Source organism: Carassius auratus, chromosome 4, assembly GCF_003368295.1.
Source record: "Carassius auratus strain Wakin chromosome 4, ASM336829v1, whole genome shotgun sequence".
Lineage (NCBI taxonomy): Eukaryota > Metazoa > Chordata > Actinopteri > Cypriniformes > Cyprinidae > Carassius > Carassius auratus.
In genome coordinates, this window is record NC_039246.1 from 15,243,386 (window position 1) to 15,270,299 (window position 26,914).

The following is a 26,914-nucleotide window of genomic DNA, read 5'->3' on the forward strand; positions in this document are numbered from 1 at the left end:
CAAAAAGCTTCAAATGCTTGAACTATCTTTGACTAAAAGTCACTTTCACATTAAAAAAAAACTTCTTTAATTTAAATTAATGTTCTTTGATTAAGATTATTGAGTACAAGGAATACAATCAAAAACAGACAGATGGTAGTGAAATCCGGAAACCAACATTTATTTTAATCCTTTTTATATACAAAATATTTGATTTTTTTTGCCGATTATATTATAGAGTAAACCATTTCACAGCCTTTCATGCTTTATTTTCATGTAGCTTTAACATTAACCAGAATATTATTTCACACGCTACGTTTCATTCGTCTTTGCCCCCTCTGACAAAAACACATCGAAAGGTTCTGCACCCACAGCAGTGCAATCCGGCCTCCTTCTTTGGGGATGCAGAAAAAAAAGTCATAAACTACCTGGCCAAATAGAAAAGGAAACAACAGTGCTATTAAAAGAGTAAGAGCTGATGGGTGTGTGAATTCAGGTGGAACACTGTGCGGTTTTCTGCAGCACCTTACGCATACTCAGTCATCTGTTCTTCAGACTCAGGAAATAAGGTTGTCATCACTTTTCGAGAGGGGCTTTTTCATCCGAAGTGACTTTAAGTACACAGATTGTTGGGACAGTTCCATTAGAGCACTCTGGGATATATCGTCATGCTCAAGGGCTCAGTTGTGATCATTCACGGTGCCGCCTCAGCATCCTTTAATGCGTCTAAAACTAATTTTGGCTGGATATTTTCAAACCAAGTGTCAGATCTATACATTAAAAAGCAGACAATTCCAAACTAAAAAACTTGATGCAAGTTATGACAAGCTAAATCATGAAAATCTAGGGCTTTGCCAAAAAAAAGCTCGCCCCATTTATATTGTGGACAGACATAAACACACATTCACACTCATCCAATCCAAATGCACACATATATTCATGCATGCCTGCAAAAACCACACACACTTAAGCCGTATTTGACGACAGCACCACTGTAGACTGTGTGTTTAGTGAAGCCCTGATTTCACTTCACTCGACAGCTCGTAATACTTCATAACATGCAGCAACATGATTTAAAAAACAGTTACATGATGTGACGATGTGTATATTTCTGCCTACTGGTATCGCAAGCCACTGCAAATACAGTTGTTCATTTCCATTGGAGTTATGAGTGTGTCAAATCAGCCCAATCAATAGCAGTTCACTCTTTACAGAGAAGTGGCAGTATTTTGAGCTGTCAATAAGGGGAATGAGATGCCCCTCACCCCAATTTGAGGTGACTTCTGTGGTGGCTGTGTAAATGACATCATTTCTTTCACTCTTCGGTCTTCGCTCAGCCCCGGACTTCAGTGTCGCTTGCATTACTGATATAAAAAATGGCTGCGCTCAAAGCGATGAGAGGGAATCTTCTTTTTGAGTATAGAATAATGTTTTCTACCAAGGCACTAAGGAACCGTGCTGAGGGGCCTTCGATGCATCCCATACTGTACAACCAAACCAAGAGCAGAGTGAATTCTGGCGCCCAAAGTGGGGTCACAGGTGGATACATGGCTGACTGGGGGGCTTTCCTTCACAATAACAGTTATGGATGAAGTGAACCTTAATTAGTCTATAAATGACTTCTCTTCAGGGATAAAACATTCAAAAATGTAGTCGTAAAATAAATCGAACAAACACTGGGCGCAAAATAAACCACGAGAGAACTGAGAAAAGGATCAACCACATCTGTGTAGAGTGCTTGTGTGTTAAAAACATGCTACCTCACATCCCTGATAACCAGTTTTTAAACTCTGTGGATTTTTTTTTGTATATTCAAAACTTCTGACGCCTAAGAACAGCTTGTACACGTATTACATACTCCACAACAATGCCCACAAAGACATTGGTGCCTGAAATGTGCATAATACCGATTTGAACACTGACGACAGAATGCAACAGGCATTAGCTGTGAAGCAAAAGTGAGTATCATATAGTCAAGACAAGGTTCACGGTCTCCACAACGCTGGCTAAAGGTGCGGTCACATTAGCGAAGTTTTGTGCGCAAAAAAAGTCCAGTGTGTATTGTCAATAATGTAGCGATGAATGAGGCACTGTTCACACAGAAATCACTTTGAATCTGTGAAAACATGCAAAATTGCAGCAATTCTTACCGTAATGACTGGATTTTGCTTGTGAAAATTTGCTTTATAACTGTAAATGTGACCGCACCTTACTGCTGAGGATGTGACGTCAATTACTGTTTCTATGCGATGGTGTGATACAATGCCATCTGATGTAAACTGGGCCATGTTAATAAAATATATGTCAATTTATATATTCCTATACACATATCAATATATATGTATGCTCGCTGTGACATAATACAATTAATATGTCTCAATGTCACGTGACTTTCATTCCAACCAATCGCGGTAAACTTGGACTGGCTCTCTTCTCGCTTTCTCACTGTCCTTCATTAGGGGAGTGTGTTTTATTTCTTTTGCTGTGATGTCAGGGGTCACAGTGGAATAGAGACTGTTCTCCATATGATGGCGTGACGAGGAGGTGGGGTGTTGGATGGGTCAAAGGTCACGAGGTGTTGTCAGGAAGTTACACAAAGGAGTTCATGGCGTTGACCGGAGAAGGGGCCTCCGAACTCTCGTTGCCCTCCGCCGTGTCTTTTTCCTTCTTCCCACTGTACTGGCCGATGAATGAGCCATCCTCATTGAACTGGCCGTCTCCTCCCTCGCCGTAATCCACCAGGCTGTCGTCACTGTCGTCCTTCTTGACCGTCCCATTGGATGGGGTCCGGCTGCCTTTCAAGGGCTTGTGATCCTCCGTGTCACTGATGTAAAGAGTAGAGACAAGGGGAGGGGAAGGATATTACAACAGCACAATTGAAACCATCTAAACTAGATAGTGGAGATCGTCCATTTCCAACATGCTTTTTAGTGCAGGTATTTTCACAGCAGTCCTTATATGCGTCTCTCTTACAGTATATCCGGAAGGTATGTTCATAACTGGTCATAACGTGCATTTCGGAAAGGGTAAATTTGGCCACATCCGTCATAATGCATAAACCACTTCTAGAAAACCCATAAAATAACCATTGAGGATTTCTAAACAAATGCAGTCAAATATAAATAAAGCAATACAACAACGTAAAATCACAATATGCAATCCAAACTATGCAAAATTCCAATTTCCTTTTTTTTTCAGATTTAAAAGTTTAGTTAAGGTTGGGCTTGGCTTAAAAGTCAAATTTACAGCCATCTGTTTGAATTTCTACTGTAACTAGATAACAGATGATTTTATGCATGCAAGACTTGCAAAGCCCCTCTTACCTTTCTGAAGATCTGAACTCCCCCCAAAATTAAAACACACAGGAGGAACAAATAAGACAGACTGACATGGTTGACAATGAGGATTTGACTTTACAGTAAAGAAAAAATGTATGTAGTGACATCATACACAACAAATGATGGACTTCATGAACAGGACATGTGAAATGTTAATACAAGACAACAAAACAAACATGGCTGATGGCTGCTGTCAATTGTGATTCTGATTTGGCGAATATTCCAAGGTACATTATATATAATTAAATTAATATTTAATATATGATACTTCTATATTGAATTTGAATTAGCTATCGTGGGTTGAGACCATCCAGTTACATTAACCAATTACTCCATTGCCTCAGGAATAATAATGACAACATGACCAAACATGTTACAAAAATACACACAAATATAAAACATAAATTAAATATATGATAATAAACATTACAATAAATATTAATGATGACACAAAACATAATAACAAATCACAGCAATAAATCCATCATTAATGTGAATGAGGAATGCAATTGATTTGACACTCGAAATAATTTTACAGTCACATAATACACATGTTTGCTCCTGATTTCTTTAAGCTGTTTTGTGGTGAGGCCAAAGAGGTTTACATTCATCTCAGAGGAATGAAAAAATTACGGTCTGTATCCCTGAGCAAGAGAAGTAAGTTTGCTTTCAATCAGTCGTGAAACAACAACATCAACATTTATATTTCATGACTTCTTATCAAAGGGATATAAATAGGTGTAGAGTAACTCCTATATGTTGTTTTCCTCACCTGTACTCCCCAAATGTCCCATCATCCTCTTTCATGGGCTGGATTTCTGGGTCTTGATGGGCATCTTCTTTTTCCTTTACTATGAGATTGGAAAAAATCGACAAGTTGTATAGTATTGAAGTTCACAGGGTTCGCATGTGTGTGCAGAATCTTAAATATTTTTTCTTTTATGTTACAGATTTTATTTTTATGTGGCCTGTGCGACGTTTAAAAGATTTCAGATTCAGCTTTAGCTCCACACAGATGTACTTGACTACCAGTTTCACTCATCAATTTTTGTACATGCACTTGCCTGGATATTTGCCTCCTTTGTTCCTCTTTATAAAGCAAACGATGAGGAGCACCAGGATCAGCAGAGCAATGGCACACATCAGTCCGATAAACCAGCCCTGCGTGGCTATGTCAACCTGCTTGCTAGTCATGGCTGCAAGAAAAAAAAAAGAGGACAAAAGGAACCAATCCTCACTTTTCTTTCATTTGAAATATTATGGTTAATTTATCGTGCAGATGTCACACAAATCAACAACAACACAAATATTGGCACTTCACTACAATAAAGTAAAACTGAACATGAGCGGAACATCAAGATAACAAAAACCTCAAATCTTTGTTTTTATGACGGTAACAAGAAACGTGGATTTGAGGAAGTGTATTTAACGTCCTCTGACGATGCATAAGACAACTGCTGTAGGATGGCAAAGAATAAAGAAAGGAAGAAAAGATGGACAAACATACAGTAATACTGGCATGCATTTACATTTCCATAAACCCATCTGGACTCATGCTAATATTCCAAACCAAAACTACAGGCAATGTCTGGAACTGAGTCTGGGCGGGGCTTCACGGGTGATTGACAGGTGAGGGTGATACTGGTGGTCTACAGACACGGTCTCCTCACCTGGAACTGTAATCAACAGCTCCTCTGTACTGTGGACCGTAGCATCTGAGTGGTCTTTGGCAACCACCCGAACCCTATATGACATCCCGGGCTTAAGTCCTTTAATCTGATATGTCCGAGTGCCATTTACAAACTCTGTTTTCCAGGGTTCTTTACCTGGAGAGAAGGGCCGACGGCAGGGAAGAGATTACGGCAAAACCAATTACATAGCAAAAAGGTTAATTTTATAGATTATTATAGTTTAATTTGTTCTTTGACAAACTTTTTTTTTGTGATATTACACAATTTCAATAATATTAAATTGCTTGGTCTATGAGCTTTATCATATTAAACTGTGATTTTAAATAAACGCATGGCAGTGAAATTTGACAGTTTTAAGGAGGACAATCTTACTGTTATCAACAACATATTCCACATAAACATTCCTATCTGGCCCCGAGTATTCCCAGCTTATCACAGCATGGTCCTCCTCCACCGAGGAGTTCACGCTCCTAAACATCCGACCAACAGGAGGTGCTGATCAAACAAGGAAAGATACAAGTGACGTAAGAATTTAGAGATCATGAAAAAGAGTCTAGTGGCCCCCAAAAGTATCACCATTATATTTATTAAGTTGCACTTTACTAAAAGCCTTTATGTATAATGTATTAAGGGTTATTAAAGGGTACAATGCATTGTAATTATTCATAATATGCATTGTAATACATTATATCTTGTTATAAAAAATTATAACTGAATTTAAAATGCATAGTGTAACAATGAACTGACAAGTGTTATACTGTATTAACTGTGGTTACAATTATTCATGAGACTGTACAATGCACCATAATGTGCATTACAAGGCATCATTAATGCATTAAAATGACTTTTATAATGCATTATACATAAAGGCTTTAAGTTACGTGTTACCAAAATTGCTTTCAATAAAAGCTCCAGCATATTTTATTTGCAAATGCAACTTGATTCGATATTTTACATCTAATCTAATGAAATTCAAATATTGTAATTGTAATCTTTTGGATCACTACAGATGTATTTTTTTAATTGCTTACAGTAAACTACCACTGAAAATTTGAAGGTCAGCTTTAAAAAAAAAAAAATATACATACATACATATATATATATATATATATATATATATATATATATATATATATATATATATATATATATATATATATATATATATATATATTTATGAAGGAATTTCTTTATGTTCACCAAGGCTGCATTTATCTTTCGGGATTCTTTGATAAATATGAATTTCAAAAGAACAGCATTTTTTAAAATACATTTCTTTACCGACTTCTTTTATCAATTTAATGCATCCTTGCTGAATAAAAGTATTAATTTCTCTTAAGAAAATTACTGACCCCAAACTTTTGAACTGTACTGTGTATGTAACTGTCATCACTCACTTTTTATTTTAGTGTAAATCATGTATAGCTCAAATAATGATTGTGACTTCTTGTGAGATTTTAAAAGATATAACATTTACAGATTCCTGTTCAATACAGTATCACACAGGCCTAGCAATGAAGGAAAAAGAGAAAAGGTGCCGGGACAGGAGTGTTTGTACCCTTGCGAAACGGGGGCTGGAAAGATTGAGTGACAGGGGGGGCTGGTGGTGGTGTAGGGGGGGCTGAGCCTGGAAGAATACAGAGAATAGTGAAACACACAACATGAAACACAAAACATTAGAAAGAGAGAAAACAAGGCGGTGAAAGAGAGAAATGCAGATCTGAGTTAACAGCATGCAGGAACATGCAGTTCACCGGTGCAATGAGAGCTAGTTACTGTGTGTTTCTGAGAGGACACTGGGAGCAAGGCAGAGACTTCTGGGTCTGTATTATATGTCTGAACAACACTCTACTCTCAAAAACATCTAATGTCCTTGTCTGCACTAGTTAAAAGGATAGTTCACCCCAAAATGAAACTTTTTGTATTTACTCACCAAACCCGTATGACTCGGATTTGAAAATAATTTAATATTATGAACATTTTCAAACAATAATCAGTCATTAACCCCCAAAACTGTCTAAAAGGGCAATAAAGGAAAGCCATATGACTCATGTGCACCAGTTCAAGACTCCTGAAGTGATAGCATTACTGTGATGAATGGGCCAAAATTTAAGTCATTGTTCACTGATAATCTTCCCCTGCAGTGAGCTAACTGTGACAGAGTAAATGTTATGATTCAGTTCAATTCAAATCATTTAATCCAATTTGTGAACTTAAACAGCATTTAAAAGAACCGACTCAGAAGAATGATTCACTCGTTGATTCGGTTCTCGAATTCAAATCACTGACCCGATGACTCTTGAGTCGTAGCAGTTCTTGAATTACATTTAGTGATTGAGCAGACACTTTTATCCAAAGCAACTTACAAAGGATGAGTTTTTTTCACTAGAGTTCACTGAGCAGAAAGATAATTAGTGAATAATTCAACAAGTTGCATGGCATTGAAGTTCAGACATTTGTACAGAGAAGTACACATGGTAGTTCAAAAGTCTTCAATGATATCAAGTCCTAATAAGTGTTTCAGTTCAATTCATGAATCGTGTGAATGAATAAATTGTTAGATAGACAGAAAAAATAACAGCATACAGCCATTCAGGCAATCAACCAACTGCATTTATTTTTGGGTGAACTATTCCTTTAAACAGCAGATGTTCTAGCTAAGCCCTACTGAAAGCAGTGGGATGGAATTTGCATTTGCTGGTAACATGATTCTCCATGACATATGGAGCAGGCCGAGTCAGGTGTAAAGCTTTTTGTCCTGAGGAGGTTCATGCATATGTATCTATCTCTTTTCAGTGCTATAGTGCCTTTCTAGTCTCATAGCTGATGTTCATCCAGCATGCATTCTCATCAGCCTGACACTGTTGTTACCTTTACCCGCCTCTACTGCGGGATGCCGAATTAATGCTTCATAGAAAAGATATAAAGAGAGAGAGAGAGAGAGAGAGAAGACAAAGGTAGAGAGAATATACTGTAAGTAGCAGCCACCTGACAACCAAAATAGGTTCCTTCTAGATATATACAGTAAGTCATGAAATATGATGCTGTTGGAAACAACATACATTCATACATACATAAAAAAAAAAAAGATTAAATCATGAAAATGTAAAGGCTTTTTACTTTCACAGTCAGAATGAAAAGGGCAAAAAATCAATGTATAAATGTAAAAATCAATCAATCAATTAATAAAAGAATACATTTTCTAACATTTTCCAACAGAACTGTGATATATCTCTAAAAGAGTATATAGTTAATTGAGAAGCAAAATTGCATTTAATATTAGAATTAAAAAGAATTAAGTAATTTTTTCTTAAAAATTTAAAAAGAATTTAAGAAGTTTTTCGAACTACATTGTTCCAAAAGTGAATAACATTTTTTTGTGATGTTGTATGCTTTAAAGAAGTTAAAAAAAATACTGATTAAGAATATGACTTATGAATAAATATACATCTTTTAAAAAAAAATATAATAAAATATAAAGTACACACAAATATAAATAAAATATAAAAATAAGTCAAATATAAATAAAACTAATGTTAAATTTGTGTGAAAACTATTTTTAAATAATTAAATATTAATAAAAGTATTTTAAAAAATTAGTCAACTATATAAATAAACAAACAAATGGCATGTTATGTGTGTGTTAAATCTATTCATAGAATATGCAACCCTTAATGAAATAAAAGCATTGTATTGTAGATGTATAACATTGACTACGAACAAGAACAGTCCGATCCAGGAAATTGAGGAAATGATACACAAACCTCTGTACAAGTTTTATTCTGCTTGCAATTTATGTGAAGCCACCGGTGAGGATAAAATACTGCACCTGGATCCTTGCCTCAAATCCTGAAAATGTTATATTGTAAAATCATTCACAAAGTTAGTCCTCACCTTCGTCCACCATTGTGAAGCCCTCTTTTGTGACAGTGGGACCAGAGCCCTTGACAGTCATGGCGTTCAAATAGAACTTGTAGTGAGTGCTGTGCTTGAGGTTTTCCAGAGTGATGCTGGTCTCGTTTGCTGCTAGAAGCAGCTCTTTGAGCGGCCCAAGTTCATCTGTTGTATTGACTGCAATAAAAGAGAGGAGAGTTCACATAGAGAGCATTAAAAGTGTAAGCGATCTGCATCTTTTTATAAATCACCAACAAAATCCCATAAGATATGTCCCAGTTCAGACTTACTAGGCTGGAATTTGAGCAAGTATCCTGTCAAGTGACCGTTATTTTCTAGAGGTGGCATCCACTTCACAATCAATGAGTCCAGGTTCAGATTTTGGATTTTTAAATCTGCAGGAGGCCCAGGAACTAAAAGAATAGATATAGATTATTTTCCTTTAAATAATTCTTCATACTTTGACAAGTGAGTACATTTAGTAAGTACACACTACCTCCCTCTGGTGTTTCAAATATGTGATTGGAGCTGGTGGGTCCGTCTCCTTTCCCGTTGAAGGCTCTTATGTTGAGGGTGTACTGGCTGTAGGGATGAAGGTCGATCAGAAGACCCTCCGGCTCACTCCCGTGGAAGATGAGCTCCTGTGGTTTCACAGGCTCAGGGTCTTGCTTCTGCAGGCTTCTTATTTTCCAGTAACTCACCTACAAAATGGCAACATCTTAGACTGTTTGCCGCTGAAATGTCAACATCTTTAGATAGATCTCCGTAATTGGTGAATAATATTAGAGATGTAAATGCATTTTCTGTCTTAAGTAAGTACCTTATATCCATTCAGTCGCCCTCGTACTGTTGACAGAGGAACAGCATCCCAGTGCACTTCAGCCACTGTCCCACTCTGAACCGAAACTTTTAAGTTCTCCGGGGCCACAGTTGGTACTAAGATGACAAACATATACAATATTTAATTGTATATTAAATATTTTTTTTACAATTTGTAATGAAACTATATTCCATATTTCTAGAAATCTGTCCACCATCTCGAATGAACATTTTCAGTGTATCCATGTGATGCCTGATCAGATTTTGTTCCAAATCAGCATAAAATAATAAGGTATAAAAAGATATATAAAATAATATTTAAATGTACATATAAAATAATGTTGATATAAATATAAGTGCTGTCAAACAATTAAGCACAATTAATCCCATCCAAAATAAAAGTTTTTATTTACATAATATGTGTGTACGGTCTATATTTTTATTCATATATAAAAAAAACACACATACAGTATATATTTTGAAAATATTTCCATGTATGTATTTATATTCATATCATTATCTATTATATATAAATATATTATCTATTATATATAAATATATTTAATATATGAACAACCCTTTCTCTAAAATATATGCATGCATGTGTGTGTATTTATACAGTATATACACAGCACACACACATATATTTTGTAAACAAAAACTTTTATTTTGGATGTGATTAATCGCAATTTCACCGCACTGATTAATACATTTGAGTGCTTTCTGAAGTTTACTCACAGTCTTCTCCTGAGTATCCCAGCACTACGCCTGGTCTGGGACCATGACCGTAGTCATTGACCGCCTGCACGGTGACTTCATAGGGTGCGAAAGTGGGCGTTCCTGTCACCACATATTGCGAGACATTGGCCAGAGTGAGTGAAGTCCATTGCTGATCCAGATCTTTCTGTCTCCAGCTCACCTTGTACTGTAGGCCCGGACCGTTCGACTCCAGCCCGGTCAGCTCCTGGTCACCAGACATTAAAAGGAAACCACGTAAACTAGGAACTAGGAACTAGATACTCAGCTAAACTAAAAGGTTCTCTAAGAAACCTAAAATGGTTCTTCAATAACATTTCTGTGAAACACACCTTTGGAACCGTTTATGTTTTGGATCGTACTATACTGAATATAATCAAATCATAAGTGTTTTACCCTCCAAGTTATTGTCATGCTGTCAGGTGACGTTCCAATGATTTTAACATCTGATGGATTGATGTCAGGCCCTGTGAGAATCACAAGTAAACTTTGATTCAAGAAAGTGCAAGGACATTTAAAGATTCCTAAGCATTCTGTTTTCTTGCTTGGGTAACTCACGTGCAGGATTGGTCCTGTACTGTCTGGATGGAGCGCTGGGTTCACTCAGACCCACGTCGTTGAGTGCCAGGACCCTGAAGGAGTAATACACATACGGGGAAAGCTCCAGGTGTGCTGTGGTGCTGGTACCTGAGACTTCAGTCATATTGACCCATACTTCAGGCTCGTGGAGCGAATCTTCATATTGGATCAGGAACGCTAAGGTAACCAATATAAATGGATCAGAAAAGCAGACCTAAATGTTTCTGTTGACCTATAATGTGGATCTACAACAAGGTAACAAACAAAGAACTCACATTGAATAGGACTATTGTTTTCATCCCCAGGGGTCCATGTTAGCTGAACACTGCGCTCTCGTTGGTCTGTCAGCTCCAGGTCTGTGGGCGGGTCTGGTTGGTCTAAAAAACAGATTTTATGAGACACAAAACCCATCCACAATCCAGCTTTATTACACCAGACATTAGAAACATGCAACATGAGCCCAAATAAAAAATTAACTAATATACACCAACTTAAAAAAAAAATAAAAATAAAAATGTCACAGACTGAAATGCGACATTCTGTTAAAGGCACCATTTTAAAGTATCAAGCCAATCTCATGAGAAAAACTGTTTAGTTTACATTCTAGAGAATTTGTGGCAAATTTGTATACATTTGTACGAACAACACAAAATTTGTAATAAAAAATTAGGCATCAAGATGAACCACTAAACTAAAACTTAGTGTGGTGGAAGCAGATGAGATTGTACAGATTTGCTGCTAATCAAAATGTAAATTAGTCACAAATTGCCTTGAGAGTCTGTTGGTAAAGCTGAAACCACAAAGGTCTTTATTTCCAAACGAGGTCAGGAGAAGTTTAGTGAGCTGCCTCATTTGAGAAAACTAAAAACCAAAATTGCCTTTAACAGTTTATGTATTAATGGGAAACATCCACAAAAGACATCCATAAGCACATATTGGGAAGGTAATGAGGGATAAACAAAAAAAAAAAAAAATACAAATGCATCAAATGGTTTTGGGACCTGTTTGGGAACTGAAAGAAGTGCATTTTACCCATTATTATAGGTGGTGTTGGTGTGGCCTCTGACAAGGAAAGCAGGTTTGAGGAAGTCAAAAGTTAATTATACAAAAGTACATATTCAACTGTAAAACAGCACCCATATAAATATGTCCTGGTACAGTTTGAGTGTGTACAGTATGTATGTACAGTTTCTAGGAAATGGAAATGGAGAGTGTGAGACCGTACCGACTACTGTGAGCATGGCGCTGGCTGAATCTTGGTCAAGGGTGGTGTTTCTGATGCAGGTGTAGTTCCCCTCATCGTCCTCTCTCACGTCATGTATAGTCAGACTGTCAGAGCCCACCTCAAATCTACACACACAAACACACACCTGCTAGTCAAAAACAAGTAGCCACAGGCCACCTTTCAGAGCAAATAAACAGAGACATCGTGATTTTTACTTTTCTCTAACCTCAGAAGTTAACATTTAGATCAAAAGTGCTTTTTTGTGGATAAATTTGTACTTTATTTTCATTTAAAAAAAAAAATGTATCTTGTATTTTGTATATACTCCACCATTCAAAAGTTTGGGGTTGGTACGTTTTTTTAAATATATTTTTTTAATTACTCTTTTATGCTCACCAAGGCTTCATTTATTTAAAAAAATACAGTAAAAAAAAAAATTAGTAAAAAATATTTTAATTTAAAATAACCAATTTTTTTTTTAAACATTTTAAAATATTATTTATTCCTATGATGGAAGCCATTACTTCAGTCTTCAGTGTCATATTTTGTCACATATCATTACTGATTTGGTGATCAGGAAACATTTATTATTATCATTATTACTATCAACACTGATAGTGATAGTTGTACTGCTATATTGTTGCTATATCTGATTGTTTTTTTGGAAACTGATACATTTGTTTTCAGGATTCTTTGATAAATAAAGAGGAAGAGCATTTATTTGAAATATAAATCTCTTGTAACAACATAAAAATCTTTACTGTCACCTTTGATAACTTTAATGCTTCCTTGCTGAATAAAAGTATTACATTCTTTCCTTTTTTTTTCTTAAAGGAAAATAATCTTACTGACACCGAACCACTTACAGTAGTGTATTTCTTTTTAAATAGGAAAAATGCCTATAAAGGAAAAAATACCCAACTACTCCATCTGCAAGATGCTGCTTATATTTGAACAAGAATGGCAGCAGTGGTGGCAGGTCATACCGAGTGTCATCGGGAAGCTCCATATTGTCTTTGAGCCATATCATGGAGGGAAAGAGAGAGGGGTCATGTTTGACTTCACACTCAAACACAGCCATTCTGTTCCTCTGGACAACTTTATACCCAGGCTGTCTGATGATCCGTGTAGCCTCTTTGGAAAGAAAACAACATACATCTTGCTCATTTCCCCCACATTTCCCATCATGCTACTTCTACTACTACTATTCATTCACTTAGCATATTACAAATACACAGATTTACCCAAAACAATTAAATTAGGTTTTCACTCACCTTTCACTTCCAGGTAAACATGATTTTCTTTGTTTCCAAGACTGTTTGAGGCAATGCAGGTGTACTTGCCACTGTTTAGTGGCCGAGCCACATTGATCTCTAAGGTATTGTTTTTATGAATGATGAACGAGTCGCCATCCACTATGCTCTGACTGTCTTTAAACCTGCAGATGACAGAAGCATAATAACCATGCAACATAAACACGTTTGGATATTAGAGGCAAACTTAAAAAAAAATGTAAATAATATCTCACCATGTGATCTTTGGAAGTGGTGAGCCAAATGAAGCACAGTCTAACAGAGCCCTACTGTTAGTGACGACTGAGTATACATGATTTGGAGGAGTCAGCACCCTTGGAGGTTCAGCTGAAATGTAATGTAATGAATGCAATTTACCATACATAAATAAAAAATATAGAATAGAATAGAAATGCATATACGCTAACATACCCAAGACACTGACAAAGGCATTGGCCAGCAGGTAGCCGTACTCGTTGGAGGCGTTGCACTGGTAAACAGAGCTTGAGCCGGTCCGAACATCACTGAGGATGATGTTGCCGTTTTCGATTTTCCGACTGGGATCCCTATGTGAGTCTATCAAGGAATCACATCATAATTATACTCACAATCAAACTATAATCAAACCATTCGTCTGAAAAAGCAATTAGATGTGCTACAAGCTACTAACAAAATTGGCAAACTACATTATTTTAAATATATGAGATGATAGCATTTATAAGTTAATCAGAGCAGTATTTCCCACTGGCACAAAAACAATCAAGTTAATTAGAGTGAAAGCATAAACTTAAACAGAAACAATACAACTATAAAAATGGGCAAATAAATAAAAACACTTAGTTTACGCAAGGGATAAGCAACATTTAAATAAATATTGTGGTTTAAAAACAAACATAGGATCAGTGAATCATTTTAGAGAATCACTTTAATTACAGGCACTGTACAAACAAACTGATCAACAATAAATCAGAACTTCCTATTTATCAATCTAAAAATATTTGTTGAAAATAGGAGCTAGATACTGGAAAAGTAGCATAAACGTTCATGGAAAGTGATTACAGATAAAGGTGAGTGGGCTTTACATACTTTCAATGGGAATTCCGTTGACAGACCATGTGACCGTGGGTTTAGGGTTGCCTTCTGCCCGGCAGGTGAGCATTCCAGATTCTTTCGGGGCCAGGATGAGGTTCTGAGGGGCACTGATCCAAAAGGGAGCCGCTGCGGAGATCAAAGGAAAGTTTGAAATCAAATAGACATAATTGGAATTTTAACATGTAAAATTTGAATTTAGATTGCTTCCTATACAAAACAATAGAAGATATTTTAAGATATCTGGCAAACCAGTGAGTAACAGGAAACATAAAAGGTCTTTCAGATCAGCTCAAGACCATAAACGGTTCAGGATGGCATCCCGGGGTCAGTGAATGATGTGACTAAACAAGATTTGTGAGATGTGACAGATGAAAAGACGCCCTGTGACAGACCTCTGACCACTACAGTGATGATGTGATGGTTGCTCCCCAGGCGATTCTTGGCTAAACACCGGTAATCTCCCCCATCGGCTTCTGTCACCTCCGTTATCTTCAGAGTTTTCTGGAAACTGTGAAATGAAAAGCGGCCGCTTGGCAGCTCCCCGTTCACCTTGCTCCAGGAGATATCTGGCGTTGGACTGAAAAACCCAATAAAGTCAAACACTTTTGAACTGTTATGCAAATCTATTGATGCAGTCTGACCCAAATCAAAAGAAGAAACGGACATGGTTACAAAAAAACAAACAAACAGCACATTAAGATGCACATTAGCCATTTTTCGGCCCAAGAAAAGGCCATTTTTCCACTTCTTCCTACTTACAGGCCATCAGCGATGCATTCCAGCTGCAGTGTGTCTCCTTTCAGGACCATGGTTGTACTGTGTGTTCCTGGTGGGTTCATGAAAGTGGGCGCTCTCTCCCCAGATGGACTGTCTAGAACATAGATAGGCCACAATCAGACACATTCTATAACCAGAATGCTATTGCCCACGACTTATGAGAGGGGAAAAAGATCCTGTTTTGGTGCGCAAAACCACACACGAACGAGGTAGATACAACTAGAGGTGTACAAAGAGCATATTCCTGGACAAATTTGACACTATACATGGAAAATTTATAAGGAATTACGTCTAAAAAAAACTGCCCTTATGTCTTTTATCAAGTGAACCTCATATTGAATGATAATAAATTTATCCTTCCATTGCTTCTTTTGGATGGCATTTAAAAGAGAATGGAAGGATCCAAATGAAAAAAATATATATAATAGAAATGAACAATGTTTTAGTAAGATATTGTATAGTACTTTATACAGTGTTGCATACAGAATGTAATATGCAACACTAATACATGTATTCAGTTTTTAAAACAGGGAAAGGATAAAGTTTAGTGACCAGTTTAGTGCTGAAATGTTAATTAAACAATTAAAACAAAGACAAAGGACTGATAACCATTCATATACAGTCATTTTCTTGCCATACACAATGCCAATGATAGTCAACTCCTGTAGCGCTGGCTTCAGTCCTTTTGTTAAATCTGACAAAATCAGTTTTCATTAAGAAGATGCAATTAAATGGTAAAGCATGAGACCTTTATTAAGATGAAGTTGTTTGAAGTCGGGGTTGGGATTCTAGAGAAGTGGGTTATATTTCTGGTTATTAGGTAATGAGCTATTCCTGGTTAGGCGGAAACACAAGTGATGGGAGGGATGAAGTCTGGGTTCACTTGGAGAAGTTCTGCTAGCACTCACCACCCCAAAAATCTGAGCCATTCAAAAAAGCTGCCAACACAGTGTCATTCATAGCTTCAACTGGAATACAACAGAAAATAATCAGCATGCAATGCTTTGACATTTACGGGTCTAGACAGAGCAGGAGAAAACTGAAGAGGCATTTAACACTGTCACTTTAATTCTCACTATGGCTGTCAAAGTCTAATGGCTGTTTATTCAGTACATTTTTTTTTACAAATTACAGTACCAAACTTTGCATTTTTATATATAAAAGGAGGGTGGGGGTAAAATAAAAATACATTTAAAAAAATTTTGTTTAAATATACGCATGTAAATTTTGCAATAAGGAATGTTTCACTGCTTCACACAATATTTAATATCTAATCAAACAGTGTTGGGCTTTCTTGGGGGAAATACAGATATATGCAATTCTTTCTGTATCAATTGAATAATTTAATAAACTTATTATATAATTAAACTTCTGACTCTTTTTCATATATTGACAGCCCTAAAAATAACGGATAAAAATATGAATCTGTATATATTGTGCAAGCTTAATTCAACATAAAAAGGCAGAGTCCTATTCTATTTCAAATCTATTTAAAAAAAAAAACTGGTTTACACAGATGCTTGTTTGGAACAGAGTCTGTTTGTAGCAGCAGACTGAAGACACTTACTGTCCAGCACGTTGACGGTGATGGGCTGTTTCTGTTGGATAGTCTGAGTGTGTGGGAAGCGGGCGTAGCAGATGTAGTCGTTTCTGGTGTCTTCAATGAGCACGTTGGAGAAATACAGGTCTCCGTTTAAAGCCTGGGATACACGACTGTTTTGGGGAAGTCTCTGGAAATCTAAAACAAAACAGAGTATGGAATTTTTTATTATTTTTTATTTTTGGCCTTTATTCAAGTAGTATAGTACAGTATAATTTCATTGTGAACACTATTTGCCAATAGAAGAAGGACCATAAAATAACAATAAGCTAAACCTGCAAAACACAGCAGGGATTTTTACATACTTGGGTTGCCATGTAAAGTATATGAAAACATAACCAAATCAGACATTCAGTGGGTGCTTACACTAGTGCAAGATTGACGTGTGGTGTGTTACTGTCACAAATCTATGTGGATGTATGTGATATATCTTACTGTTATCCATCCAGAAGATGATTGGAGGAGGCAGGCCAGCCGGAGGTCTGCACTGCAGCACTAGAGACATTCCCCTCTGCACCATGATTGGCTCAATTTTCTCCTTTGACCACAAGGGGGACCCTATGAAAGAGAATTGGGCCCTCAATTAAAAACACACAAAACAAAACAACTGACAGAAGTTGACTGCAAAAACATTAACAAAACAGTCCTGTGGCAATTCTTTCTGATTAGATGTGTCTGTCTTACTGGACTGACGGATGACAATGTTATTGGACATGGCAGAGCCGTGCTCGTTGCGGGCGATGCACTGGTAAACACCCTCATACGCCTCTGCCTTCTCTCCGCTGATGTCAATGACCAGAGTGCCTGAGTTGGGCTTCATGATAACTTTGGAATCCTTTTCAACATCGAAATGAGTGCCATTACGTGTCCATGAAAAGCTAGATTGAGAAGAGTGAAAACGGAAAATCAATTACGACAACATGCATATGCACAGTGACAATTTCAATCGATTAATCATTATTGACATGACTGACACTAATCAATCATCACTTGTCAATAATGTTAATTCCTTAACTTTTGGAATATCTATCCACCCTTGTAAGCCATTCAGATCTTTTTTAACGAGAAACGTGAAAGGAGAGATTTGGCAGAATGTTCAAGCTGCTCTTCTCCATACAAGAGACTGTTGATTAACATTGAAAAACTCCACAATAAAGGACAAATAAATCATCACAAAAGTAGTCTATGTGACTTTTGTGCTATGTTTCTAGTCATCTGAAGCCTTACAAAAGTGCCCTTGTGTGAGAAACAGTCCAAAATGAATGCCATTATATCTTAAACAAGTTAAATTACTGTCTGTTCTACACATAATGCTGTTGTTTAATTTCAAAAGACTTACATCATTGTGCACAAGTCACTTTATGCTATAATTTTAGGATGCTTTTATGACCCAAAAATGAAAATGTGCCGAAATGTACTGACTCTCAGGGCTTCCAAGATGTAAATGAGTCTCTTACAACAATTTGAAGAAATTTCGCCTTAATCAAATCATTACACAAATTCCACATTACATCTTATAAAAACATCATAATAATCTTTTTATAATTCACATGACTCCATTTGTTTAATTAATGTTTTGTGAAGTGAAAAGCTGCATAATTATAAGAAATAAATACATCATTTAGGCTTTTTTAACTTAATAAACCCTTCCTTCAGTTCAAAATATGACCACATAATCCATAATTATGCATTCTCTGGTGAAAAAGTGCACCCCTTGTTGTCCTCTCACATCAAAATGCCACAACACATTTATTTAGAGTTGTTTTGGACTGTTTTCGCTTGTAAACAGTTCTTAATCTGTGCATATTTCTCCCCTGATTATGCAATATTATGGATAGAGAACTCATAAAAACTTCTTCATGATGGACTTATTACAGATTTCATGTCACAAGACATTAATCGATGGACTGGAGTCATATGGATTACTTGTGGATTATTGTGATGTTTTTATTAGCTATTTGAACTCTCATTCTGACGGTACCCATTCACTGCATAGGATGCACTGGTGGGCAAGTGATGTAATGCTAAACCTCTACAAACCTGTTTCAATGAAGAAACAAACTCACCTACATCATGGATAGACAGAGGGTGAGTACATTTTGAGAACATTTTCAGGAAGACTGGTAGGTGTTAAGCGCCAAGCATCTGTCCACAGCAGTGGAATCTGCAGTAGCGGTAACCATGGTGATTCAAAGTGACACCCACCTGGGATGAGGCTTTCCTTTGGCCTCGCAGTGGATAATGATGTTCTCCCGAGGGTCGATGATGTAATCCTTGGGGGACTGATGAGTTATTGTGGGAGGCTGAGGCACTGAAGCACAGAAACCAGCGTGAAGACAAGCATCTCTTTTTCCCACACACACATACACACACACACACCTTGGCACAAACCAGCACAGATGCACCACCTCTGCAGAAACTGATTCTGCAAGAAAATATCTAAAAATATAAAAGTGCCCAGCTTTAGTTTATCATTGTAACCAAGCCCATAGAGACAAACAACCAAAGAGCATGCAGCATGCACACAAAGTTCAAAGTTCACAAAGTTCTTGTTGGCATGACAGATCAGTGCTATAATTTACATACAGCTTTATATTTGGGTGATTAATGATAAATAAAGGATAAATATGTTAATATTCAAATCAAACCCATAACACACTTCAAAATGAAGAAAGCAAAAGACAAGTTAAAGTAGACCTAATTCACAACAAATTTCACAGCAAAAGTGCCCAGACTTACATCCCTCCAGAACTTTAGCTTTTTTGTCCAAATGAATCAGGAAATACATAAGCAGAGAGTAAAAGAGTTCAAATTAGTGTAAGAGAAGAAGAGAGAAGAGAAGATCAAACAAATCAGGTTCCCTCAGTGAAACTCAGGAGGTGTGTTGGGCATTCGTTACCCATCATGCAACTCTCATGCCATTCTCTTAATGATGCTGATTGTTTGTCAATGATACATTGATTTTAACACCCTAAAAATGGTGCTTCATGCATTATAGACATTATAGACTATAGAAGATTTTGAAAATTCTGGATTGGAAAAAGGTGCTTCATTCTTCACCCATGTATTTAAACATGAATAATCATTCCTTCTGGTGGTCTTAAGTGTTTTTACTTTCCTCCAACCCCAAAGTAAGATTTTTGAATGTTTTCGAAAGATGGCTCTTGCGCTCACCACAGCTGCATTTATTTGATCAAAAATACAGTAAAAATAGTAATATTTAAAAATATTATTACAGTTAAAATAATTATTTAAAAAAAGTTTATATACATGTTATATACATATATATATATAATTCATTCAAATTATCCTTATATGTATATATAAGCAGATGTTTTTATCCAAAGTGACTTACAAATGAGGACAATGGAAGCAATCAAATTCAACAAAAGAACAATAATATGCAAGAGCTATAACAAGTCTCAGTCAGCTTTTTTTGTAATTATATAATAAATAAAAAGAAAACCGATTAGAAAGAAATAGAGCAAGCTAGTTTTAGAAGCCTTTTTTGCTTTTGTTAATTGTATAATAAATAAAATAAAAATTATATAAATTATAATATAGTATTATTATTTAGAGTTTATATCACAGCCAGAGAGCAAGTGATGGAAAAGGGTGACCAATGCTCTCTAAAAGTCCATGTATATTACTCTGCTTACACAGTAATAATGCTGACTTTACACCCTGTCAAACACTTCTCTAGAGAGGAGCAGCAGCTGAGAAAAGAGAAACACACTGCGAGGACTTACAGTGACATACTCTGCTTCATTTCCATTTTAATAATTGAATTCTGAAATTCTGAAGAATATCTGATGATCTTTAATTTTATTTCTAATCTTGTCTAAAAATGTCTTAGAAAATCCCAGACAGAATTGCATGTGAATCACTTTCTCATTTTAAAATAGGTTAGGCAGAAAACTAGATTTTTTTCTTCACTTCTGTCAAATTATATCTACATTAGTGGGATTTATTTTATTACATCACATCAGATTTCATTTTCTTTCACTGTGCAATACTCACGGTCTAGAGGCACTTCTAATGCAGTGGTCATGTGACCCAGCAGGAGCAGCAGCATCACAGCTCCTCCACAGAGCGTGCAACTCCTCTTCCTGTCCATGGCAGGGTGCGTTACATCAAAATCCTTCCCCTCCAGGTCAAAGCAACTGGGCCTTCTGATTCGCACTCAGTGTGATCATTCAAACATACAGCGGCATCCACGATTAGCAAGCAAGACTGAAAGCGAAAACAAATAGAAAAACAATGACCTTTTATGCTAGCAAAAGCACAAATAGATGGCAAGATCTTTATTGGGGAATCTGTGGTGGAGACAGACAGTTCGCATGGCCTCAGATCATCCTGACATACACAGAGACATGTGAGGGCACTCAGCTGGAAGAGACGGGAACGCTGTGATGGCAGCACCCTCAGCACTGACATATGGATGTCAATACACATGGCTGAAGCACAAAATTACACAGCCTGCTGTCTGGTTCCTCAGAGATGGGTTAAGAACCAAAACAACAACATACAAACAACAAAACACGTTCCTTTCTTGCTCCGGAAAACCTTTTGTTTTATTGTTCAACTTTATGCAAGCACTGAATGGAATTTAATTAAGCAAATCTTTTCAGATGGGTTAAAACATTATATGGTTTTAAAAATGAAATGCTCTTCATAAAATAAAACAATCAACATTGGAGAAGGTAAAGTTGCAACACTTTGTAACTTTTGCATTACTTCAGCTAACTGAGACCTTTTAGAAGCTATAACATGAAAGGTGCGTTTCCCAACCTTGGCATGTGGCATTTACACAGGAATCACAACCGCTGTAAAACACATTGTGATTATGATGGATGAGTGACTGCAATGTTTTTACAATATATACCCAAGTAAAGAATATGAGCAGAATTAGGCTGTGTAAAGTTTTCAGTGAGGATTAGTATATTCAGTGAGTATAATTTGTCAGAGAAGTGAACTAGAACTTGTTCCTGCCAGTAGGTAAAAGAGTGTGCTATCTTAGTGATTCTGCTGTGTAGCAGGCTGTGTCAGGGAAATGGGCTTTGCTTTGCATAATTCATGAGCTCAGAAACCTTGACAACATCATACACCTAAAAAGAGGGAGAGAGAGAGAGAGAGAGAGAGAGCATGAGTCTCAAGGTGAAGGATTCAAACATTGGGCAAAAATGCCACTAAATTGGACAAAAATGCCCCTGCATAAACAAATTAAAACTATTACGTCTGTTGCTAACAAAGTGTAAATGAATAAAAGTGTTCACTGCGGCATTGAGTTAAGATTTGCTCATGTTACACCGTATTTCATTTTAGGCGTTTTAGGCACACACGATTCTGTTGAGCTTAGAGATGCAATATCCAATCAGAGACATTCAGATGAGTCATCGCTGAAACTCATCAGCTTTGTTGAATGCGCACATGTTCGATGACTGATTTCCGCAAATTCTCTCATCATAAAAAACAAAGTGGAGATGTACGTACAATGTAAGTAAGGGATTCATTTTGCAACCGTATACAGTTTCAGTGATTATAACGATACTTTTTTTTTTTTGAGAGTGCAATAGATCAAAGTTAGTGAAAATGTCATTTCTGTACATCATTTATTCCCGTTTGAATAACTGTGGGAAGGAAACAAAAAAAAAAAAAAGCAAAGCAAAACAAAACAAAAGAAGCAAAGCAAAAAAATAAAATAAAAATAAAAACAAAAGAAGCAAAGCAAAAACTAAAAACTAAACAAAATCAGAAACTTTAACAACACAAAACTAAAAGTCATAAAAATAATAATAATAATAATACAATATAAAGAAATGTAAAAAAGAGTGGATAGGATAGTATTAAAAATGAAACCAGTGTCCATTGACTACAGTCAAAATAATGACAGAAGTGAGTAAAGAAATTCAAGGGCCTATTAACACATTTTCTGGCTGAAGAAAAGGCAAGACTCTCTCAATACCCAAGTAAAGACAAGTAGATTTACTGCATTTCAGTGTTTCAGACAATGTGCACAGCGTGTCTGATGGCTGCTATGGTGACAGTATGTGCTTAAGCGCCCTTTGGAAAAACCTGAACCGGTCAATTGCAGTACAGAAAGAGTGACAGTGACACTGTCTTAAATGGAAACTGTCAATCACATTTCCTGTTGCCATGCAATCAGCTTGACCTTTAGCTCTTCTCGAACATAAGAATCTGTGAAAAAACATAGTAGACACTGGCATTTGTGCCTTTTAAAATGAGACTATGAGATCTAACAAAGACAAAGTCTAGATTCAGGTCTGTGCTGTCATATGGTGGAGATGTGCAAGTCATATAGAATCTGTCAAAATTACAAATTTGCACAGCACAAACATCGATTCTAATCATTGCATGTTCAACACATTTTCTCTGGCAATAATGCATGATTTATGACTAAATAAATTAACCAACAGATGTTGTCCCTGAATTCAGGCTATTAACATGCTGGTTAAATTAGCTCAATTAAGACAAACTAATGAAAATTATGTCTCTTCATTTTTACATACATTTTCATAATAGGACTCAGATTTTTTTTTTTCCTTTGGCCTTAAGCCACTTTTGTTGATAAGGAAAGTGTGTGAGGACAAATGTTTTTTTTTTTATATAAGAATTATTATTATTTTTAATATAATAATATTACATCTTTAAATAATATTTTTTTAAATATGAATGTTTATTTATATAAATTTAAATAATAAAAGTTTGTTGGCTTTAAATGCTGGCTTGTAGCTCTGGTAACTTGGCATAATTAGACTTCCCAATAGCTCAGAAGGATGCTTTGGGTAACATCCTGGTCTCACAGAACTGAAGAAAACTGTGATTTGGTTACTGCTGAGTCATTCGTATCATTCGTAAACACACTAAAGAGTATATGTGTCACATGCTCTAAGACTTTTAGTAACAATTTCCCATAAACTTCTAAATGTGAATGCAAATATTTTATATTTAGAGACTTTATGCACATAACTTAAATTAGTATTCGTAAGTTATTATGCAGATTCACTTTAACAAGAGAAATGTTGCCACAGGCTTATCTAAAACCAGTCTATTTTAGTATTCATCTCAGCATAATCCCTGCATAAATTGAGAAGAATATATGCAAATGAACGACATCATTTACATATGAATGGACTTCTACAGTAAAAAGTGAACAGAGACCATACCGTACAATCAAAGGACTTCATTCATATGGGTTTGTTTTGACCACATCCTACTGCTGCCTTTTGTGGGCTTGGCTAACTTGTTGTTTGTGTTGACAAGTGGTTATTCTCTTTCACAAGAAGAGAGATCAGAAGTCCTCGCTGCCAAACTAACCTTTTTTTTCATATTTGAGTTCATTTCTAGCTATTTAAACTACCTATTAAACAAACCTTTTGTCTGTTACCATACCATAGCTTAGTATGTTTGCTTTTTCTACAGAAAATTCTATTAGTTCTGAATACTGTAAGTGCGTGAATCCCTTTAATGAAATTTCCATCTATCACATGTGAATACAAGGCCATAGAGTGTGAGAACCACTAACAGAATATCCATCAGGTCAGGGAGGGTCTTTCTGAGTGTTTGTTCTGAACAGGGCTGGATATTTCCATGATAATGAGACTCAAAATAAACTCTGAACATATTAAACATTGCAGACATATTATACAGGTATCCACAAAATACTGTAAACCCCCTTAGATACTTTTTTTTTTTTTTACATTAATATGATTTACAAATATAAAAACTAGATACACTAATATAAATGCCCTAAAGGATGGAATACACTTCTGCACACATTTTTGCCCCAATTTACAGCCAGGACAGGTTGATGCTAGTTGGTTAATGTCAGGACCAGTCTGCAGATTTGAGTTGACAGATTTCATAAAAGAAATAAAATCTAAAATAAGATGTCTAAAAGCTGCTATGTGACAAGGTGTACAGTAAAAAATCAACAACAAAAAAAACATTTTTATAAGCTGTCGACCCAAAAAAACAAGCGTTTAAGGACACAAAAGTAGAGCACAATGTGTCATATACCTCTGCAAACTATGGCCACTGGCGGGCAACGTAATCGTCAACAGGAAACATTCATTATTTTTAACGATGTCAAAGGATTATTTCACCACCTTATGGGAACCTAAAACGAAGAGATATATTGAAAAAACTAAATTGTATTGGTCTATGTCAGATCCCCTATTCCTTACCTTTCTTTCGTTTAAGAAATGATCCAACTGAATGACCCAATGTAAAATACTAACATCTACTGTACAACTATTTGTGTCCTTAAAGGCTCATTTTTGGGGGGTGGACAGCTTATAAAAACATAGCTCTGGGGTTTTTAGCTTATTTACTGTATACTTTGTCACACAGCAGCTTTTAGGCATTGTTCTGTTTTTGTTACAAGTCAGAAATGACAAGGAGGAAGCATCACACAATACAAAGTCAATGGAGAACATTGACCCCCTTGGTGGGCGTGGCCTAAATGTGCTCTGTCTCTATAGCAGGATGAATTTAAATGGGTGTCAATGGCTGCGTTTACATGCAACCAAACAATTCATTTGTAATCAGAATGATGGCTCAAACGGACTGAAAGGCATATCTGTTAACACCTTAATCGATCAGATTGAGCTAGATCGAAAAAAAAAAAAAAAAAAAAACAATTTCAGCCAATTCAGTTTATCTTCAAATGAAGATTTCTGGTTTACTTTTACACAAAAAACTTGTGGTGATAGTAAGGGTTGCAACATAACTTTTCTTAATAAGTTGATTTCAGGGAAAACATGAAATAGAAAAAGTTTGAATTAAAAATATATAGCCAGTTTAAAAGCAAATTAATTGGCAAGATGGAGAATTGCGTTTGTAAACTCTCTCTTTTGTAGTTCACATCCATCTGAAGAATGTACTCGCAGAAAGAGTACATGGGAAACTTATTTCCTCTGATACTACAAGTTCTTCTCAACAGCTCCTTCACTCTGAAGAAGACCTGAGTCAAGAGATCAAGCCGTGCTGCTAATTTAATGATCACTCCGTGTCCAGGGCAACACACTTATTACACACACATGCCTATTATAAGAAACACAAAACGCAGCCAAACCCATCCATCTTTTTAATGTAAATCCAAGGAGAGGAGACTACTGAGAGAAGCCCTCTCAACAGCTCTCCGCTGTCATTGAAGACTGAAAAGAATGAACCGCTCTTTACTTTAGCAGAGGATGCCTTCAGGCCAAACGAGAGGGGACATGATTAAATGTCTCTTTTCATACCAAAGTCCGAAGCCCCTTGAAGAGGGAATTAGATAAAATTGTGGAAAAACAGATGATACAGCTGCTTCATGCTAAACGCTCTTACAGTTTTAGGGTTAAAGTTTGTTTACAAGCTCATATCTGTTCTCTAGACAATATGCTGTTTTGTTTTGCATTTTAATTCATAAAGTACCTCTGAGCTAACAGAATCCCTGTTTACTGAAATGTTTTATGAAAAACATTGCTTTGGCTTATTTGCAAGAGCACAAATGAAGTAGAACCAATGAGTCAAGTTAATTGATTCAATTATCTGAACGAACTGAGCTGGCTTCACAGCATGGATTTCATTATAGATGTTAACACAACAAACACAAATTTGTCTTCTGAAAGTCAAACGTTTAACTTTTAAGCTATTTGTTGAACTGCTCTGTTAGCATTTATTCTAGACACTCCCGGGTTGTTGTGCTCAAAAACCAACAACTGACGTTTTCGGAAGCAAGATAATGCTAAACCACAGCTCTCATTGTTTCAGAAGGCCACTGGTGGGAGTTAGCATAGCGTTACTATCTAAATAAATGAGCTAACTTCATTTAGCACTGCGCTGGTGTGAGGTTATCTACAGCTAAA

At 36.3% G+C, this 26,914-nt stretch overlaps 1 protein-coding gene across 13 annotated transcripts in view; it reads right to left on the reverse strand.

Moving 5' to 3' along the window:
• Positions 1–144: 144 nt before the first annotated feature.
• Positions 145–26,914, reverse strand: part of LOC113060307 (neuronal cell adhesion molecule-like) — a 47,973-nt gene continuing 21,203 nt past the window's right edge. For 3 of the 13 annotated variants that reach the window (XM_026229180.1, XM_026229192.1, XM_026229186.1), the window contains exons 3-33: positions 21,063–21,275; positions 19,782–19,799; positions 19,248–19,353; positions 17,727–17,920; positions 17,478–17,600; positions 17,010–17,180; positions 16,351–16,410; positions 15,425–15,536; positions 15,058–15,242; positions 14,660–14,791; positions 14,006–14,149; positions 13,810–13,921; positions 13,556–13,719; positions 13,268–13,415; positions 12,282–12,406; positions 12,089–12,118; positions 11,332–11,433; positions 11,036–11,233; positions 10,874–10,944; positions 10,460–10,685; positions 9,723–9,838; positions 9,399–9,603; positions 9,193–9,315; positions 8,903–9,079; positions 7,880–7,915; positions 6,567–6,635; positions 5,381–5,503; positions 4,988–5,143; positions 4,382–4,513; positions 4,090–4,168; positions 145–2,803 (exon numbers count right to left, since the gene is read on the reverse strand). In XM_026229180.1, coding sequence (XP_026084965.1) covers positions 2,569–2,803; positions 4,090–4,168; positions 4,382–4,513; positions 4,988–5,143; positions 5,381–5,503; positions 6,567–6,635; positions 7,880–7,915; positions 8,903–9,079; positions 9,193–9,315; positions 9,399–9,603; positions 9,723–9,838; positions 10,460–10,685; positions 10,874–10,944; positions 11,036–11,233; positions 11,332–11,433; positions 12,089–12,118; positions 12,282–12,406; positions 13,268–13,415; positions 13,556–13,719; positions 13,810–13,921; positions 14,006–14,149; positions 14,660–14,791; positions 15,058–15,242; positions 15,425–15,536; positions 16,351–16,410; positions 17,010–17,180; positions 17,478–17,600; positions 17,727–17,920; positions 19,248–19,353; positions 19,782–19,799; positions 21,063–21,159 — 3,969 coding nt within the window. In that variant the 5' untranslated portion in view covers positions 21,160–21,275 and the 3' untranslated portion in view covers positions 145–2,568. Of the gene's footprint in view, positions 2,804–3,372; positions 3,962–4,089; positions 4,169–4,381; positions 4,514–4,987; positions 5,144–5,380; positions 5,504–6,566; positions 6,636–7,879; positions 7,916–8,902; positions 9,080–9,192; positions 9,316–9,398; positions 9,604–9,722; positions 9,839–10,459; positions 10,686–10,873; positions 10,945–11,035; positions 11,234–11,331; positions 11,434–12,088; positions 12,119–12,281; positions 12,407–13,267; positions 13,416–13,555; positions 13,720–13,809; positions 13,922–14,005; positions 14,150–14,659; positions 14,792–15,057; positions 15,243–15,424; positions 15,537–16,350; positions 16,411–17,009; positions 17,181–17,477; positions 17,601–17,726; positions 17,921–19,247; positions 19,354–19,781; positions 19,800–21,062; positions 21,276–26,914 lie in introns of those variants that run through there. The other 10 variants (XM_026229223.1, XM_026229195.1, XM_026229196.1 and 7 more) reach the window with 10 other exon arrangements.